Source organism: Athene cunicularia (genome assembly GCF_003259725.1).
Source record: "Athene cunicularia isolate RWA chromosome Z unlocalized genomic scaffold, athCun1 chrZ_part1, whole genome shotgun sequence".
NCBI classification, from domain to species: domain Eukaryota; kingdom Metazoa; phylum Chordata; class Aves; order Strigiformes; family Strigidae; genus Athene; species Athene cunicularia.
The window spans coordinates 23,342,686-23,360,222 of record NW_020799142.1 but is presented as its reverse complement, the minus strand read 5'-3'; the positions used below and the strand labels follow the sequence as shown (position 1 = coordinate 23,360,222).

The 17,537-nt window shown below is 40.3% G+C and overlaps 1 protein-coding gene across 3 annotated transcripts in view; it reads right to left on the bottom strand.

Moving 5' to 3' along the window:
• Window positions 1-17,298, bottom strand: part of RANBP3L (RAN binding protein 3 like) — a 36,983-nt gene extending 19,685 nt beyond the window's left edge. For all 3 annotated transcript variants that reach the window (XM_026865856.1, XM_026865857.1, XM_026865855.1), the window contains exons 1-8: window positions 17,043-17,298; window positions 5,311-5,369; window positions 4,999-5,035; window positions 4,309-4,386; window positions 3,159-3,233; window positions 2,019-2,090; window positions 1,250-1,374; window positions 640-743 (exon numbers count right to left, since the gene is read on the bottom strand). In XM_026865856.1, the coding sequence (XP_026721657.1) occupies window positions 640-743; window positions 1,250-1,374; window positions 2,019-2,090; window positions 3,159-3,233; window positions 4,309-4,386; window positions 4,999-5,035; window positions 5,311-5,369; window positions 17,043-17,298 (806 nt within the window). The remainder of the gene's footprint in view (window positions 1-639; window positions 744-1,249; window positions 1,375-2,018; window positions 2,091-3,158; window positions 3,234-4,308; window positions 4,387-4,998; window positions 5,036-5,310; window positions 5,370-17,042) is intronic.
• Between the last annotated feature and the right edge of the window lie 239 nt (window positions 17,299-17,537).

Below are 17,537 nucleotides of genomic sequence, written 5' to 3'. Positions count from 1 at the left end.
CATGGGGCAACATTCTAGTCAGCTTTCTCATGCAGAAATTCTGAAGTCCATGCTGCCAACCCATATCTGCACAAAGATACCGCCCTATCACCATCATCACAACCAGCTGTTCATGCCAGGAATTCTGGCATGTACATGGACATAGAGCATCGATTGCAGCATTTACCTTGTCTTGCAGACCAGTTCTGTATGGGGTTTTTTTCATGCCTCCTGTGTCCATTATGCTGGCATAATGTGGTACTCCCCAAGTTTATCTGCATCTGTTCTTGAGATGCAGGAGCTATGCTATCAGAAGGGAGTTCTCCAAAAGGATGCAAAGATGACTGTAAACATTCAAAACCAGGACATATTTTCAACTGCCAAAGCTGCATGAGATGGCAAACCAAAATAGTTTCTGGCTTGGGCATCACTAATGAGAAACAAACTGTCCCACAGAGATTAATTCCCAGCAGGAATCCATTTCTTACAGCACACGGAGCTCATGTCATCACTCACAAATCCTGGCAGCACATGCAAACACAAGTGAGTGCTGGGCATAGACAGCATGGGCTTAGTGCCATGTTAGACATGTAGGACAAAAAGGGCATGCCATAGGACAAGTGACAAAATGGTGTAGAAATACAATAAATAAAATCTTACTGTGTTGTTTCTGAGCTAGAAGGATTCATGGTATTAGATGACCTCACTGCTGTTTTGAAACTTAGTAGATTCTCAGTTGAAGAATAAGAGCTGTCTTCAGATAGCTAGGAATAATAAAACCAGATTAATTAATTAGACCAAGCTTATTTTCTGCTATAGACAGATCCACTAGAAGACCAGAGACACTGAGGTATATATATATGTGGTAGTTGGCAGAGCTTCCTCCAGCTGTGTACTAAGTAGGTGCCCTTAATCAAAATGCTAAAATGTTACTTTCTAAATAACCAAAATCTAACACCCCCCCCCGCAAGCTGATTTGCCCACAGAACCCCCCTATCTGAAAGTTGAGACAGCCTGCAGGGAAAAGATGTTTCTTCAAACACAGTCAGTTTGACTTTAACATTTCATACCATGTCATTGAAACTGATATGAGAACTTTTTTGAAAATCATGCAGGGGAATAATTAACTGCTTTAAAATGTCACTGTTTTGCTTTAGTTTTAATCTGAGCTCCAAACATATCCTAGTGTGGTGGTTTAGGCCCTGCCTGGACTTAAACCTACCCTAGCTGAACCAGGACACTTAGCCAGTAAACTTACTTTTCTTTTTACCTGAACGTGTGCTTTTTTCTTAGTCACTAGAGATACTACAGGATTTTCAGGACAGGACAGGGCTTGTGGTGGTTGTAAAACAGCAGGTCTAATGACATTCCGCATCTGACTTCCTGATGAGGATCCTTGCAAAATACAAAGACAAAATATTAAAACAGAGACTTTTTCTTCATATCTAATTCATACCTATGTGTCTTGCCTCTTAACTTAAAGCTTCAAAGCATATTCAAATAACATTTATTGTTGTTTACTTGCTACATATTTTGAAAAATTCCCTTCTAAAATACACACTGCAGTGACACCAACCCCTGTTATCCTATTGGAATAAAAATGTGTTATATACATAAATGTATTTATTTAATTTATAAAATATATTTGCAATTATGTATTTTTAAATATCTTTATATTTATACTTATATTTACTGCTTTGTGGTAGAACTGTCTTTTGGTATTTCAAATTTAATCCTGAACCTGCAGATACCAAGAGGGTTTTTCAATGCCTTGTTCAGGAGCAGAGTTATTCAGTTAGAAATGTAGAATTTCACTATTCAAGGTTATATTCAATCCTCTCAGAAATTAAGTAGTCAGAGCAGAGTCTCAGAACAGAGCTCACAGGATACTTACACTGTCAAAAAAAACCCTTATGAACCTCATAAAGATACATAGCCTATCACTCAACATAGAGAAGAGTTGTCATTTTTGTGTCTTCTGTATCTGTTAAGAACATATTTGTGGAATTACAGTGAAGAAATAATGCAATGACAGTTACCTTCTTTTGCACTTTTGATCAAGCTGGGGTTTCTTTGAAGAGCTGAGGTCATAAAAATGTTATTCTTCTTTACTACAGAACAAGTAATTTAAACTTTAATAATGAGTAATAACAAACTTTAATTATTAACTCGTGTTTCTGTAACCCCTCCTTATTTTGGTAGTACCTGAGCAATATTCTTATCCATCTAATCAAGATCTCTGAGATAACTCTTACTGTCTCTGGTTTAGAGGTGTGTAGACCTAGGCACAGAAATCACCATGGATTTTCTAACTATGTCAGAGACAGAAATCTTTTGCATATTAGTGGATGTTTTAAACTCATAGAAAACTTCTTCAGGTTTCAAAACCACATGCTGCTTGTTTGCAAAAGCTATTGAAATGGCAATACTATCTGCTCCAGTCTTAGATATTTTTAAACTGAGTAAATGAGGCTCCAGAACATGGGAATAAATAAAAGTACCCTGCCCTGCTCTGATAAAAGGCTATCATACCGTACTGTAACAACAGCAGTGCATTACTGATGCTTTCACTGTTTCTATAAAGATACCAAACACCAGCCAGAAAGTGACAGTGACCATGAACCATGTCCCTACACAACTGAATTCTGCACACAATCAGTACTTTTCATTGCAGAGTGTGGTCTGTTGCTATAACAACGTTGTGTCCTCTTAAAATTGTTTAGAAATCCTTTATGCCAATGTTTGTCAAGGACCTGTCTCTGGTAAGAGACCACTCCATTGATCACATTAGTGATAAGTGGGAGAATACTCCCAGGGTCACTGGTTAGACACATAGGCCCTAGGATAGAAAATTATATTCTTATAGGAACCATCACCATCAAATTGCAAGCAAACTAATTCATGTAATTACTTTAACTCCATTCTGGTTTTTCAAGCATTCAGCCTGTAAATGCCTGTCCTACCCAGCACTTGCACCAAATGCAAAAAACATTTCTTCTGTTGAACTGCCAATCCTTCTCCTAAAACATTCCTTTCTCCTGTCCAAATGCCAGCCTAGTCAAATGCACTTCAGCTCTGTCCTGCAGAAAAAGCATTTCTGTACACCTGTTTATTTTAACTAATACCTGCTTTTCTCCATAAATATTTATTGGGTTTGTTTTCTTTTTTTTTTTAATTACCTGGCTGGGAGGGAGGGAAGGTAGGAAAGATGGTAAATGAAGATGATCTCTCTCTTTTCTGAGTGAGAGTTGTATCTGAAAGGATAAGAGACTGAAATTATCATTTGTTTGGAGAAAAAAAAGAGATTAATTTTAGGGTTAGCCAATTTGATGTCACACCTTCATTGACAGTAGAATAAATTATTATCTGTTAACTACCGGTTTTCTGAAGTAGACTGTTTCGTTATGCCTATGCTGCTGAACTGGGGAGTCCTCTGAGGCCAAGTGGCACAGCCTGGCTTGCGCATGCTGCTTACAGCTAGTCCACTCTGTAACAGTTCTGTCTTGGAGACTGCCAGTTGGAGAGGTTCAAAACAGAACCAGGGAGTGAGCTACCAGTTAAGCTGTGTGGACAATCAAGAGGTCAAATGCTCAAGCTTCCTCCTGCTCCCTATTTTTCAGTAAGGCATACCCTAAAATTTCTGCCTATCTATCATTTTCTGTGCATGATCTCAGCACAATTTTCAGAGTAAACCAAACTTAGCTTATCTTAAATCGTCTTAGCTACATTCAGGCGTGTCACAGAACTAGATAAAACAAAGTGTAGTGTACACATATTAATACCTTAATTCAGAAATAACTTTCAGGTCCCATCCGTAAATTAAATAAACACTGTAAAAAACAGATTAATCCTTTTGCACAGTAGCCTCAGTGACTTGTGTCCATTTCCCATGGAAGCAACACATAGCCCTTAAAGGGCCTTCCAGGTCAGCTGTTGGCTGGATGGAAGGAGGGACCGTACTGGAAATTGTTTTATATTTTCAGGGGTTGCCCAGGGAACATGATCTCTTTCACAAATCAGGGAATCTCATTCCTTTCTAGCCTTCCTCCTCCCTTGACTGTGCAACCAATTCAAGGAAATGATATGAAACATGCAGATTTTTCACTGGTTTATGTAATATTATGTAAGTATGGAAAATCAATATATTTTTACTGAAAAGGGGATTTATTGGAAATTACCAGCAAGTTTATATAGTGTTCAAGTTTTCATTACCTGCAGCATTTCTGCAGTGCAGAAATTTTCCTTAGACAGAAAAGTTCCTTTTCTTCTTTACCACATAAGAATACATAACTATAGTAATTAAAACATGACTGGAGCTAAACGTCATACCTGAGTTAAACTGAGAGTCAGACTTCTGGAAAGTAAAAGATGATGATCTTCCACGCTTTCTGGAACAACTATTAAAATCTAGAGAAAAGCAAATACAGTGTTCTGCAGAGACAGACTGGCAGGAGATTTCAGCACAATGTTATGATACTGAATTAAAAATGAACACAATATATGCTAGGAGAGACCTACAGGAACTGCTTTAAGGCAGTCCTGAAGAGCACGAGGGCTCTGGAATCTCAGTCAACACCTGGCACAAAGCCCTAGAGAGCCTTCTTTATTTCTAGTAAGTTCAGAGAACCTAAATCAAGCACTGAGAATCAGTTCATAGCCCATAGGCTCAGAAGACATTAGGAGTGAGAAGTTACATTATAATGCAGCCTAAACAAATAGAAAAGGTCAGATAGGAACTCACACAGCTGATTAATATACTTGGACACATTTCAGGGCTTCTGGAGTTTGGTTTTCTGGTAAATATGAGAGGTAAGATGGAAAAAATCAGAGGTAAGATGGGGACATATGTATTAGGACATAGTAGGTGGCTCTACAACTCACATAGTAGTCTTAGTCTACTCACAAGGATTTGTCCCTGCTCATACAAAGTAAGGGTCCAACTGCTATTTTCACAGGCAACAGTCAGACCTATAAATAACCCAATGTATTACTATACTGTTTCAATGAGATGGTTATTACCATTTTCAGCTTTGCAAACTGGGTCTTCTGCAGGCCGCTGGAAAAAAAAAAAAAAAAAGAGTGTGGCAAGATCAAGGAGAATACAACAGCCATTTTCTAGACCAGGACACAAAGTATTATATCAACCAACCATGTATGCATTAAAATCAGTCTTATTTCTAGTTTCTACTCTTCATTGTGGTATTTTAAAACCATTTATTACAAGTCTTAACCTGAGCTAAAATCTTTTATTACTGCTAGGATCATTGTCTGTAGAATCCTCATTCCTCAGCATTTTTTATTAATTATGGGGGAAAAAAAAATCTCTTTTACCTTCAAAGGACGGTCCTTCTTTTCAAAAACAAATGTTGGCTGGGCAAGCACTGATCTCTCTGGAAAAGAAAAGCGATCATTTTTAACAACAATTCTGTAATAGCACCTCCCAGCCACAGTTCTCAAAGTGCTGTGTAATAACAGGACTTTATCCTTTTGTTACAATGGAATCACTGAATCATGTAGGTTGGAAAAGACCTTGAAGATCATCCATTCCAACCATTAACCTCACACTGACAGTTCCGAACTACACCAGATCCCTCAGCGCTATGTCAACCCAACACCTAAACCCTTCCAGGGATGGGGACTCCACCACTGCCCTGGGCAGCCCATTCCAACACCCAACAACCCCTTCTGGACAGAAATGCTTCCTAATATCCAGTCTAAACCTTCCCTGGTGCAACTTGAAGCCATTCTCTCTTGTCCTATCGCTTGTTCCTTGGTTAAAGAGACTCATCCCCAGCTCTCTGCACCCTCCTTTCAGGGAGCTGTAGAGGGCGATGAGGTCTCCCCTCAGCCTCCTCCTCTCCAGACTAAACCCCCCAGTTCCCTCAGCCACTCCCTGTACAATCTGTGCTCCAGACCCTGCACCAGCTTCGTTGCCCTTCTCTGGACACGCTCGAGTCATTCAATGTCCTTTTTGTAGTGAGGGGCCCAAAACTGAACACAGGAATCAAGGTGCGGTCTCACCAGTGCCGAGTACAGGGGTCAGATCCCTTCCCTGTCCCTGCTGGCCACGCTGGTGCTGACACAAGCCAGGATGCCATTGGCCTTCTTGGCCCCCTGGGCACACTGCTGGCTCCTGTTCAGCCAGCTGTCAATCAACACCCCCAGGTCCCTCTCTGACTGGCAGCTCTCCAGCCACTCCTCCCCAAGCCTGTAGCGCTGCTGGGGGTTGTTGTGGCCCAAGGGCAGCCCCCGGCATTTGCCCTTAGTGAAACTCCTCCAGCTGAGCTCAGCCCATGGCTCCAGCCTGTCCAGGTCTCTCTGCAGAGCCTCCCTGCCCTCGAGCAGATCAACACTCCCACCCAACTGGGGTCATCTGCAAACTGACTGAGGGTGCACTCGATCCCCCCGTCTAGATCATCAATAAAGATGTTAAACAGGAGTGGCCCCAACACCGAGCCCTGGAGGACACCACTCGTGACCGGACGCCAACTGGATTTAACTCCATTCACCACAACCCTTTGGGCCCGGCCTCCAGACAGTTTTTTATCCAATAAACCATGTACCCATCCAAGCCACGAGCAGCCAGTTTTGCTGGACAATATTGTGTGAAACGGCATCAGAGGCCTTACTAAAGTCAAGGTAGACAAGATTCACACATAGCCTTTCCCTCATCCAATAAGCAGGAAGAAAATATAGAGCTGCAGAGATGTACAGCACAGTCCATAAAAAAAAAAAAAAAAAAAAAAAACAAACACAAACCTAATGTGTGAGTTTTACCTAACTAGATGCCACAAGATTTGGTCTCTTTTAGTTAGAAAGAGTATAAAAGTGCTTTTAGCCTTTACGAACATCTGCCATCCTTTAAGAACAAGGGTGAACAATAGCTTTGGTTCTCAGAAAAGTGCAAGGATGTGAAACGCAATATGATCCCCAAACTAAAGGAAGGAAATGTGCTACACTTGGCCTCTCAGCTACATTCACACTTCCCATTCCTTAGGCTTCAGCTAAGTGAATGCCTAGTGGCAATTTTAATGTGTGAGTATGATATACAAACATAAGAAGTTCTATAGAGCAAATTCTACTCTTAGGCATACCTCCGCATTTCTGAGGTATGACCAAACCCAATGTTGGATTCATGTTGGTTTGTCTGGGTTTTATTTAATTAAATGTATTTCAGCATACAGTCGCCTCATCAAATTTTGTGTTGATTTAGGGTTCTTACATCTTACACGACTTCTTCAGGCTACTTTGCTAAGAATGAGACCTTCACAGCCTGTGCAGCTCTAATGGACTATCTTTGGTTGTCAGTGTAAAATAAGTTGTTTTCACCATCACCACCATTTAATGACACGTCTATTATGACAACAAATAACACAATTAAATAGTGAAGATGCAGATAGAAAGATATTTTTTAAGACCACCACATAGAGAATTCACTTCATGCAAGCTTGACATGTCTGTAACATGAATCAAAAGAAACAATCAGCTTCTCAGCATGAGCATATTCCAGTTGTGTACATTAGAAGATGAATGGAGAGCCAAATTCATTTATTTCTCTCCAGGACAGACTAGAGTGATGACTGAGGTATGTGACTGGACTTTGGCCAGGAAAATCCCATACTTGATATCTTGTTAATTGACATTTGACAGAATATCTATCATGTACACACCATTTTTATAACACTAGCTTCCTCTGTTTTATATTAGAATATTTACTTGTTCAACAAAAATGTCCATGTGAAAATATATGGATCAATATTTTTATGTTGGTTTGCACACCTATCTGTGACCAAACCACTCTAGCAGTGGTATCAATTACTCAAAGGTTTAATTAAGCAAACACCAACCTATCATGAAGGAGCTAAAATTACTAAATAAATATATATTCAACAATCAAGAAAAAGATAAACATTGTTGAAAGAAATGCTGCATGTATGTAAACAGGAGCAAGAAGCATGAAACTCTTACTCAAACCCAGTGATATACAGACGTAGCAGTAATAACTAATACAGCTTCGCTGTTGTTGAAATTAATTTGGTATTTACTTGGGCATTACATGTGTGCGAAGGACTGAATTTAGCAAACTTGGCATGCTTTTCAATGAAGGTCTGGCTTGTCCTTAACGTAAAAAGCAGAAAAAAGTTCACATTGTTCAGTTCAAATAAAGATAACCCTCTGTCAATGAAAGCTGAAAAGCTGCAGATGAGGGCCCATGGCATGGAATGAGATGGAGCAATTCCACTTCTATTCGCTAGAGGGGAGTGGCACACACATAGACAGCAGTATTTCACTGAACTATGATTTATTCAATATAACAGGCTTTTTCCTCTTCTTGAACGAAGGAAAAATACAGTAATTAAAGTGTGAATACAGAACTATTCTTCACAGCACTTCTCAAAGCTCAGAAGCTAGCAATATTTTTAAAGGTACATTTACTAGACCAAAGAGTGGTTCCAGCAAACTTCTGCTGGAACTAAAAGGCTGTAGGGTGTTTAAAGGAATTAGGAAACTTCACTACAATAGAAACAACAAAATTCCAGTAATAGTTTAAAACCCAGAAGTTTCTGAAGAAAAATTCATAACTGGTTGATTACCAACAGAAAAATGGGAAGCTAGGGTATAATGGTACCTCTTAAAGATAAATATGCATATTTTGAAATTGCAGTAAATACAGAAGATATATCCCATCAACTGCTTTTGAATCAAAGGGAAAACTTTCTTGACATCTGTAGATTTAATCAGAAGTTGCTGATGCTGCCATGAATATTTATCATTTTTATGGTTCTGTATTGCTTTTACCCAAATCAAGAAAACCTTATCGTAATTCCTGAAAAGTATTCCATGTAGCTCATCAGTAAGCTCTTCACTCCTCAATCAGGCCACTCAGATTTTTAAAAAGATATTTGTGTTAACTATGTATCCTATGCATCAATTCCCATTACATTTCAAACTTCTCAGATTTTTTAAGCACAAACTAAATGCAGCTGATTCTCTGAGAAAAAGCAATGCAGAATTACTTGTGGATGCAACACATGGCCGTCTAGGAGTTACCACGATTGTGTCAGCGTGTTAATTTTAACATTGGTGAGCAACTTTACATTTATCTCCATTTTCTTCACTAAGGCTGCTGCTGCCAGGGTGGATGGCTGTGTGCAGGGAGAAGCCCTTCTCCTCTCCTAGCAGCATCAAGGGCACCCAGCCAGGCAGTGCCTAACACTGTCCCAAGGGAAAGGGCAGCAGCAGCCAAAGCCGAGTGCACACCTTCGCAGAGGGACAGAAACAGGGTGGGTTGAAGCCACCCCTCCTCAGCACCACAACGCAGACAGACATAGGCTGGCTAGTGCCTGGTTAAGACAGGGCTGCTCCAGTCCTCAGCAGCTTGGTACTTGTGGATAAAAGAGTCTGTTGGAAAAGTCACCAGAAAAACCTGCCAAATGGGCTGCCTCTGGCTGCTGGGACTGGAATAATCCACCAGCCCCAGCCAAGAGTCCAGACACAGGACCTGTCTGTCTGCCCATGAATAATCACCACAGATTGGGCTCTCTTTCCCTCCCTACAGTTCCCCTGAAGCTGCTGAATTAGAAAGGTCTTGGCCTAATGCTTGCTGCATTTGGAGTTCAAAATAAGCCCTTGCCCAGAAGACGCATTAGAAATGTCCAGTTCCCTTGTTTGAGATCTTACCTGCATGGCGTCCTGGATCCAGTCTCCTGTCCTGCGCAGAAGCACAATCAAATGTGCTCTGACCTGAGCTTCCTGACCGGGAATGCACCTGGCTCTCTGGCTCTCAGGCCTCGTGCCTGCTCTGCTCTACTCATCCAGTGTGGGCATCCCCGCCCCATCACTCTGCTCGGCGCTCTGCCTAGTACTGTACGTGTTGGCAACTGGCAAATCATGGTAGATTATACACCACATGGAGACTGCATTTATAGACTTCCATTTGAAAGAAAACACAGAGGTGCATTTTGGGAAAAATAATTGCTGGCTGCTGCCTAAAGCTAGGAAGCAATACTCAGAATGACATGCAAGAAATAATATAAAATTGCTTTCACCGGCTTTGCTTGTATCCCAAAAGCCAGCATTGACCAAGAGGTGTATGGGTCTTTCAGCCTTTGCTGTGACATTCCACTCTTCACTTTCATTGCTAGTGCTTTTTCTAAAGCTCTAAAAACTTCACAAAATATATATATTCAAAAATAAGCAGGACACTCATGGGTTTGAAAATTATTATTGCTCCATCTTGCCCAGAGAACAGACAGATGACCCTCAACCCTTGAGGGCTAAAGACACAGTGGAAAGAATATGACCCCAAATCTCTCTCCACTTTTCAGGTAATCATACACCTGAAGTTGTATGCCAAAAGTGGCTGACAGTGCTGTGGCTCTATTCCTCACAAAGAAAAACAAAAAACCCTCAAATCTTTAAGAAGGTAAGATAGGAATTTGTGATGTCAATAAAAGTTTTGTACTTCTGACTTTTAAACAGTTAATTTTTACATTTTCAGCTTCAAAAGAAAATAAATTCTGTTGTATCTTCACCATTAGCAAACTTGCCAGAAATCTGAAAACATTTAAATTTATATTCATACTTTCACATTTTTGTATCTAAAGTTAGGAAACTACATCTATAAAAAATAATAGTAGAAGGTTTTATATCACTCAGGATGGCTGACTCCAGTGAAAGTTGTGAGCATCCATCAAATCTAAAAATCAAACTCATTTTATATATGCATGAAAGTGTTAAAATGCAGGCATCAAAGTTTAACAGCAATTAGAGTTCTTATATGCAAATCATATTCTTCTCTTCCGGTCTTAGCAATGTATGCTATTGTAAAAAGTAAGTGCAGAAACTGATTTTCTCATTCAAAGTTGTGTTCTGTTCAAACTGATTTCATTGGTTAGTGATGCCCTTTACCTAATTAGAAAGCAGTAACTATTTGAGGAATTACACTTTCTGTGGTGTTAGAGGTATGCAACATCACCTAGATTTTTTCAGTTTCTGCTCAGTGACAAGACAGTACCTCTTTTAGGGACTAGACAGTCAGTATTGAAGAAAGTTGTAACTACTTTTCCACTAAATTAACCTAATATCTTATAAATTGTAAGACTAGACACTTCACATGGTGTTGCTTTTGTGCTTTGTATTAGCTTTTAAAATTAGATTTAACTGAATGCCATATAAAAAACCCTGTACTTTTAAATATTTCACCACAGAGCTGGCAATAGACCTTTTTTAATTCTATTTGTCAATGGAGTGCCACTGACCAGTTAGGTGACAGGATTCTCATGTTTCTGTTGTTTCAACAGTTGCACACAGATAATTTCTTTAAAGGCCTAATGCAAATCCACTGGATTTTGCCCGAGCTTCTACTATTCCCACAACTTTATATGTTATTTGTGTAGGTCTAAAAATAACTACCAATCCTGCAATCAAATATTTCAGATTGTATTAGCTACAAAACTGAATCCTACACACAAAACCTGGAAAAACCCCACTCAGTAGTTAGTAACTTCCAACAAAGATCTAACACTGATAACAAAAGCTGGCTTTTTTATCAAATTTTTTTGTAAAAAATAACATGTCTAATAATTCCTTAAATTAAAATGACAATTTGTACTTCTTGGTTTTTGTAGCAATCCCATTTGCACCTCATAGGAAAACTTTCAATTCTAAATTAGAAACTACAGTTTTTACCTCATACAGGTGTACTGGGTTTTCATGGCAAGGTTTTGGTAGCAGGGGGCCTACAGGGGTGGCTTCCATGAGAAGCTACTAGAAGCTTCCCCCATGTCCAACAAAGGCAATGCCAGCCGGCTCCAAGACAGACCCACCGCTGGCCAAGGTGGTGGTGGTGCCTCTGTGAGATCAGATTTAAGAAGGGGAAAAAAAACCCTGGACAACAACTGCAGCTGGGGAAGAGAATGAGAATGTGTGAGAGAAACAGCCCTGCAGACACCAAGGTCAGAGAAGAAGGAGGGGGAGGAGGTGCTCCAGGCACAGAGCAGAGGTTCCCCTGCAGCCCGTGGTGCAGCCCATGGCGAGGCAGCTGTGCCCTGCACCCATGGAGGTCCATGGTGGAGCAGATCTCCCCCTGCAGCACAGGGAAGACTCCACACCAGAGCAGAGGGATGTGCCCGAAGAAGGCTGTGACCCTGTGGGAAGCCCACGCTGGAGCAGGCTCCTGGCACGACCTGTGGAGAGAGGAGCCCACACTGGAGCGGGTTTGCTGGCAGGACTTGTGACCCCGTGGGGGACCCACCCTGGAGCAGTCTGTGAGGAGCTGCAGCCCGTGGGAAGGACACACATTGGAGAAGCTCATGGAGGACTGTCTCCTGTGAGAGAGACACCACACTGGAGCAGGGAGGAGTGTGAGGAGTCCTGCCCCTGAGGAGGATGGAGCAGCAGAGGTAACGTGTGAAGAACTGACAAAACTCCCATCCCTGCGCCACTGCAGGGGAGAAGATAGAGAAATGACGCGTGAAGTTGAGTCTGGGAGGAAGGGAGAGGTGGGGGGAATGTGTTTTAAGATTTGTTTTTATTTCTCATTGTCTTACTCTGATTTGATTGGTAATAAATTGATGTCTCAATCAAGTCTGTTTTGCCTGAGACGCTAATTGGTGAGTGATCTCTCCCTGTCCTTATCTTGACCCATGAGCCTTCCATTATATTTTTTCTCTCCTGTCCAGCTGAGGAGGGGAGTGATAGAGTCACTTGGTGAGCACCTGGCATCCAACCAGGGTCAACCCATGACAACCATAAAAAAAGAAAACCAAAAAACTTCTTAAATATCATTTTCTCAAATAGAACGTGATTCTGCTAAACTGCACAATCACTAAATAATGTCACTGATTTACAAAACCTTTAACTGCATGCAGTTTTCCCTCACAACACCCTAGTAAGTGTTACACAACACACAATAACTATTACATGAAAATTTATAATCAGATTATAATTTTATTCTATCAAAAGATAAGGCTATGACATATTATTAGCAAGTTTTCACACCCTGATACTCTATAGCCTGAATTTCACTAGCTTTGTGTATTACTGCTTTAATTTGCAAAAATAAAAACAGAAACACTAGTGCATTTTGATGTTACAGTTTAGATTGCTGGTTTCCAAGTCATAGAACTCAAACCAAATAAAGTTAAGCAATAACAACAAATTCTTGCATGTGAATTGCCATTTTGTTTGTTTCACATACAAATTAGCTCAACAGGAACACGTAATTGGGGAAAATGTTGAGAAGAAAAGTAGATTTAGTGTTACTTTATTTGCTCCATCCACAGAGGTAGTTTTAAATTACTAAAATACGATAGAAAAAAATCCCAAGGGGGAGCTTTGCCTCTGCCATTTATGAATATATGCTGTTTATATCTATTGCTTGAAAAAACATGAAGAAAAAACATTATGCCTGGTATTTTGTGGCATTATATGCAAAGAAAAAGAAAGCAATAATGGATTAGCATGTAAGGTGAAGGTATGGATTCAGAAATTAGTATAGTTCCATTAAAAAAAAAAAAAAAGAATTATTTTGACTATGTTAGCTGATGATCTGTCCATTAACATGTTGCCTCAAGGAGCATCAGAATTAAACTACATACTAATACAACCAATTTTTGTTCAATGGGCAGCAAAACCACAGAAAACTACCTATATTTCAGATAATAAAACTGCAATTACAGGCAGAAGAGAAATACATACAGTGAAAATATGAAGTAGGATAAATTAACAAAATACTTTGTTATCCAAGATCAGACTCATGCTGAAAAATTGTTTCTGACTTTTGATACAAAAAGACATCTGTCATATTTTCAGAGATGGACCATTTTCTCCTAAAAAGAGGTTAAAAATAGTAAAAGCCTTCTGCTAAGAACAGGATTTGCCAAACTTGCAGTACAACTGCATATGCAGTATAAATACTCACTGAACTTTGCAACATAAAATAGAGTCAGTTCACAGCCAAGGGAAATTGCAACACGGCTGCCAGCCAACATCTCAGGTCCCTCAGTGACCTCACTACATAAGCCAGGCTTTCCTCTGCCAAAACTTAAATAAGGAAGGTGACACAAGGCAAAATGGGGATGTCCTAGGACTGTACTTTAGGCACTCAGCTTAATAAACTTACTAACAGTAAGACTTACAGAAAAAGCTTTTAAAAATTTTGCAGTGCTGATTGTGAGTAACGGGTTTGTTTCTGGAAGTGCTGAGCAGTTGAGAACTGCAGTGCAATTCACATGCTTGGCTGTCTGCTCAGCACCTCTGAAAAATCAGGTCACTTATTTAAGACTCTAAATGGACCTGGAAAACTACTTTCAGATTCCCATTTATTACCCTTTAGATTTCTGTTTATGAAGCATCTTCTGTACTTTCCTGGACAACTCCCTGAAAAATTAAGATCAGCCTTAATGCTAGGATGGCAGAATTTTCCAAGCAAATTTACTTCTTTTTTTTTTTTTTTTGGCTAAGACATTCTGAGACAAGATTGATTCATTTATTTGCATCTAAATCCATTATATGTATCATACATGGTGGGTTTTTTAAACAGTAACCATTAAAAACAAAATGAGAAAATAAAACAGGGTCATAGATCAAATTTGAATCTGGTTGAATCTCCAAAGCTAATTAGAGGAGTTTTCCATACGCAGAGGTACCAGAAACACATGTTGGTATACAGGCAACAAATTTCTAAGATATATAGACATATGTATCTTAGTCATACTTCCAGACTTGTAAGCTAATCGATTTTTTTTCTTTTTGAATACTCTTCTATTGAAGAGTGTCAGTAAATCAATATATTTGCAACAAGTTCTCATGAGTCCTAATTTTCCAAAAATGTTCAACAGAAGTTGTTCTAAATAATTGGTCCAAAACCATGCTGAAGTGTTTTATGGGAAGAAATAGTTTCAGCATTATTAAAATACAGTGCTTCAAATTGAGATGAAATTTTGGACAAAGTCTTTCATTTTTTGACAAACAAAAGTTGTTGAAAATTTTATTTCCAGAGAACTTAAAATATATGCAGTAACCATTTGGCCACTGGCAATGCTTGCTGCAGAAGTGACTGTACTTCACTGGGCCATGAAGTGACTGCTGATCTCAGCACTTCATGCTGTTCAAACACTCTGTAAGTGTATGCTGCTTATCTTGGGTTCAGATCGCATCCTGTAAATATAGTTTGGGGAACTGATAAATAACTTCACACATCCCTGTTTGGATCACCAGAGAGCACATCATCAAAGAAGCGAGCTTCTGTTTCATCGTACTCAGAAAGAGGAATGGAAAAGTTCATCCAACTGACTATTGCAAAGTAAAATTTCCAGAAGAATTTGTCCTAGGACAGCTTTACTGGACTATTAAGACTCTAGTCTTGCACATTCTTTGTCATACAAATAGTTCATAACCCACACAAACAATTTCACTGTCATCAATGAGACAAGTTATGAGAGCAAGAATTCTTTATCCAGGAACAGCTGTGCAGAACCAGGCCCTAACTTTTTAAGGTGTGTTCATCCTCTCTTCAGTCACTCTTCTCAATGCTACAGATTCTAAATACAGTTTTCTTGATCAGTGTGGAAATGTTTATTTTACCCAAACAATTCCACTGTGGGTTTATAGCATGTTACATGAGATTTAAAAATGAATGTATTTCTCTTCAGACATCGCAACTCAGCCAAGAGCCTGCAGAAGTGTTTATAAATGCAGCATATGTCACACCCATTCATCCCTGCAGAGCACAGTCCTCGTCTTTATATGGGCAAGACAGAAATAGGCAGCAAGCAACAAAACAAACCCCTATCCCAGCAATACTTTAACACAATTTCTGAGAGAAATCAAACCCAGTTGGCTTTATTTCAAACATTAGAGTGAAGAAAATATTTTTGGGACTCTCATCACTACACTGTAATTCTAGCAGTGATGCAATGACAGAAGTAACCGTGTCACTAGACCAGCAGGACTGTGCCAAAGTATGTAAACAAAAATTTTTTTATAAACATTGAAACTTCTAATGTTCTAGTGCTCAGCATTTTTAATCTATCATGAAAACCCGTAAAATATTGAATGCAAGGGAAATAAAATTCACAGGCATATAAAGCTTTACCATTTTCAGGGCATTGTCCCAACATTAAATTTCATAAATCCTTACAGAGTAGCATGGAAGTAACAGTCAGGGTCTTTGTGCAGAAATTGAACTATACAGGTAATAAGGCTGTGATCCAGCAACACTCACACATCCTCAAATTTTGGGCATTTAAGTAGATTGGACTAAGTTTGCTCAACACTAAGCACAATATGAAAGGCTGGCTGGCTCCCAAATTAGCCCAGGCACTCTAAATTGTACCAGTCACAGCCTCAGGTTTAGACCTTGAAAGCACATGCTTCCTTTTGCTGTTTTGGGTTCATTCATCAGTTTGTGTGGTAAAAAATGGTTGGTGGCATCACCTACAAAATGTCCTTAATATTAGCACTTGTTTCTTTATGCATCTTAAAAAATAATACGATTACAATTCCATATAAATCACTCTCAATTCTTGGCCCTCCTCCCTACCTAGGTGATAAAGGATTTTGATACAGATTGGCTCTGTAGTCAGCCAACTCTCTGAGGAGCTTGACTGGGCAAGTTTTGCTCTCAGTGCCCAGGTGCGCAGGGCAAGGCAGGAATGGCCAGGGAAGCAGGCACTGTCCCCAGGAACAGCCAGGAAAGCAAACGCTATTCCCACCTGCTGTCAGGCCCAGCATTTTAGAAAGCTGCAGAAAGTTTAAATGATAGGGGGGTCAACACTCTTAGAAACACAGAGAGACTACTTTGGGGTGCTCTACATGTAAAAACCCCAAACATACATTATCTGGTAGTGTCTTCAACTAAAATACAAACTAGAGACTCCTGCCAAATTGCCACTAAAAACTCGCAGTAAAGAAACCACAGCCAGCCAAGCTCTTGTTCTGCATCACCCACAACACTGTTACCAACCGGACATGTTCTTTGTGCTTATCCCATTCCCCAGAAACCTCCTTGCAGGGGGAACACAGGAGACATGCAGAAGATAATAGCCAGCAAAACCTACCTGTACAGCATTCCTCCTTGGGATTGTAGTTGCCCCTGCCGGAGCCGGGGCAGAGCCTGCGGGCGGTCTGTTCTCGCAGGCGAGCAGCTTGGTGCTGAGCCCAGGGGTCACCGGGCCGGTCTCTTCTTTTGCGGGGGTCAGGCTTAGTCTTCGCACCATGCCCGCATCGGACTGAAACGTCAAAGCCTGTACAGGAGTGCCCTGTACCTGCAGATAAAACATCCCCTCTGCAAGCAGCAACCGGTTGGTTTCTCATTATGAGGTCCTCAGAAGTACCTTCATATATATATAGATATATATAGAGATAGATATATATATGTGCGTAACCATATATATACTTGATACACGCAAACCGTTGGATTTATTCCTACTGCTGTTCCCTCGGTCACCCACCGCCCCCCGAAGCCGGCCAGGCGACGAGCAGCCCTGGCAGCCGCCCCCGGACGGTGACGGCCGCGCCGCCCGGCAGAGCTCCCCGCAGCCCCGGGACAAGCC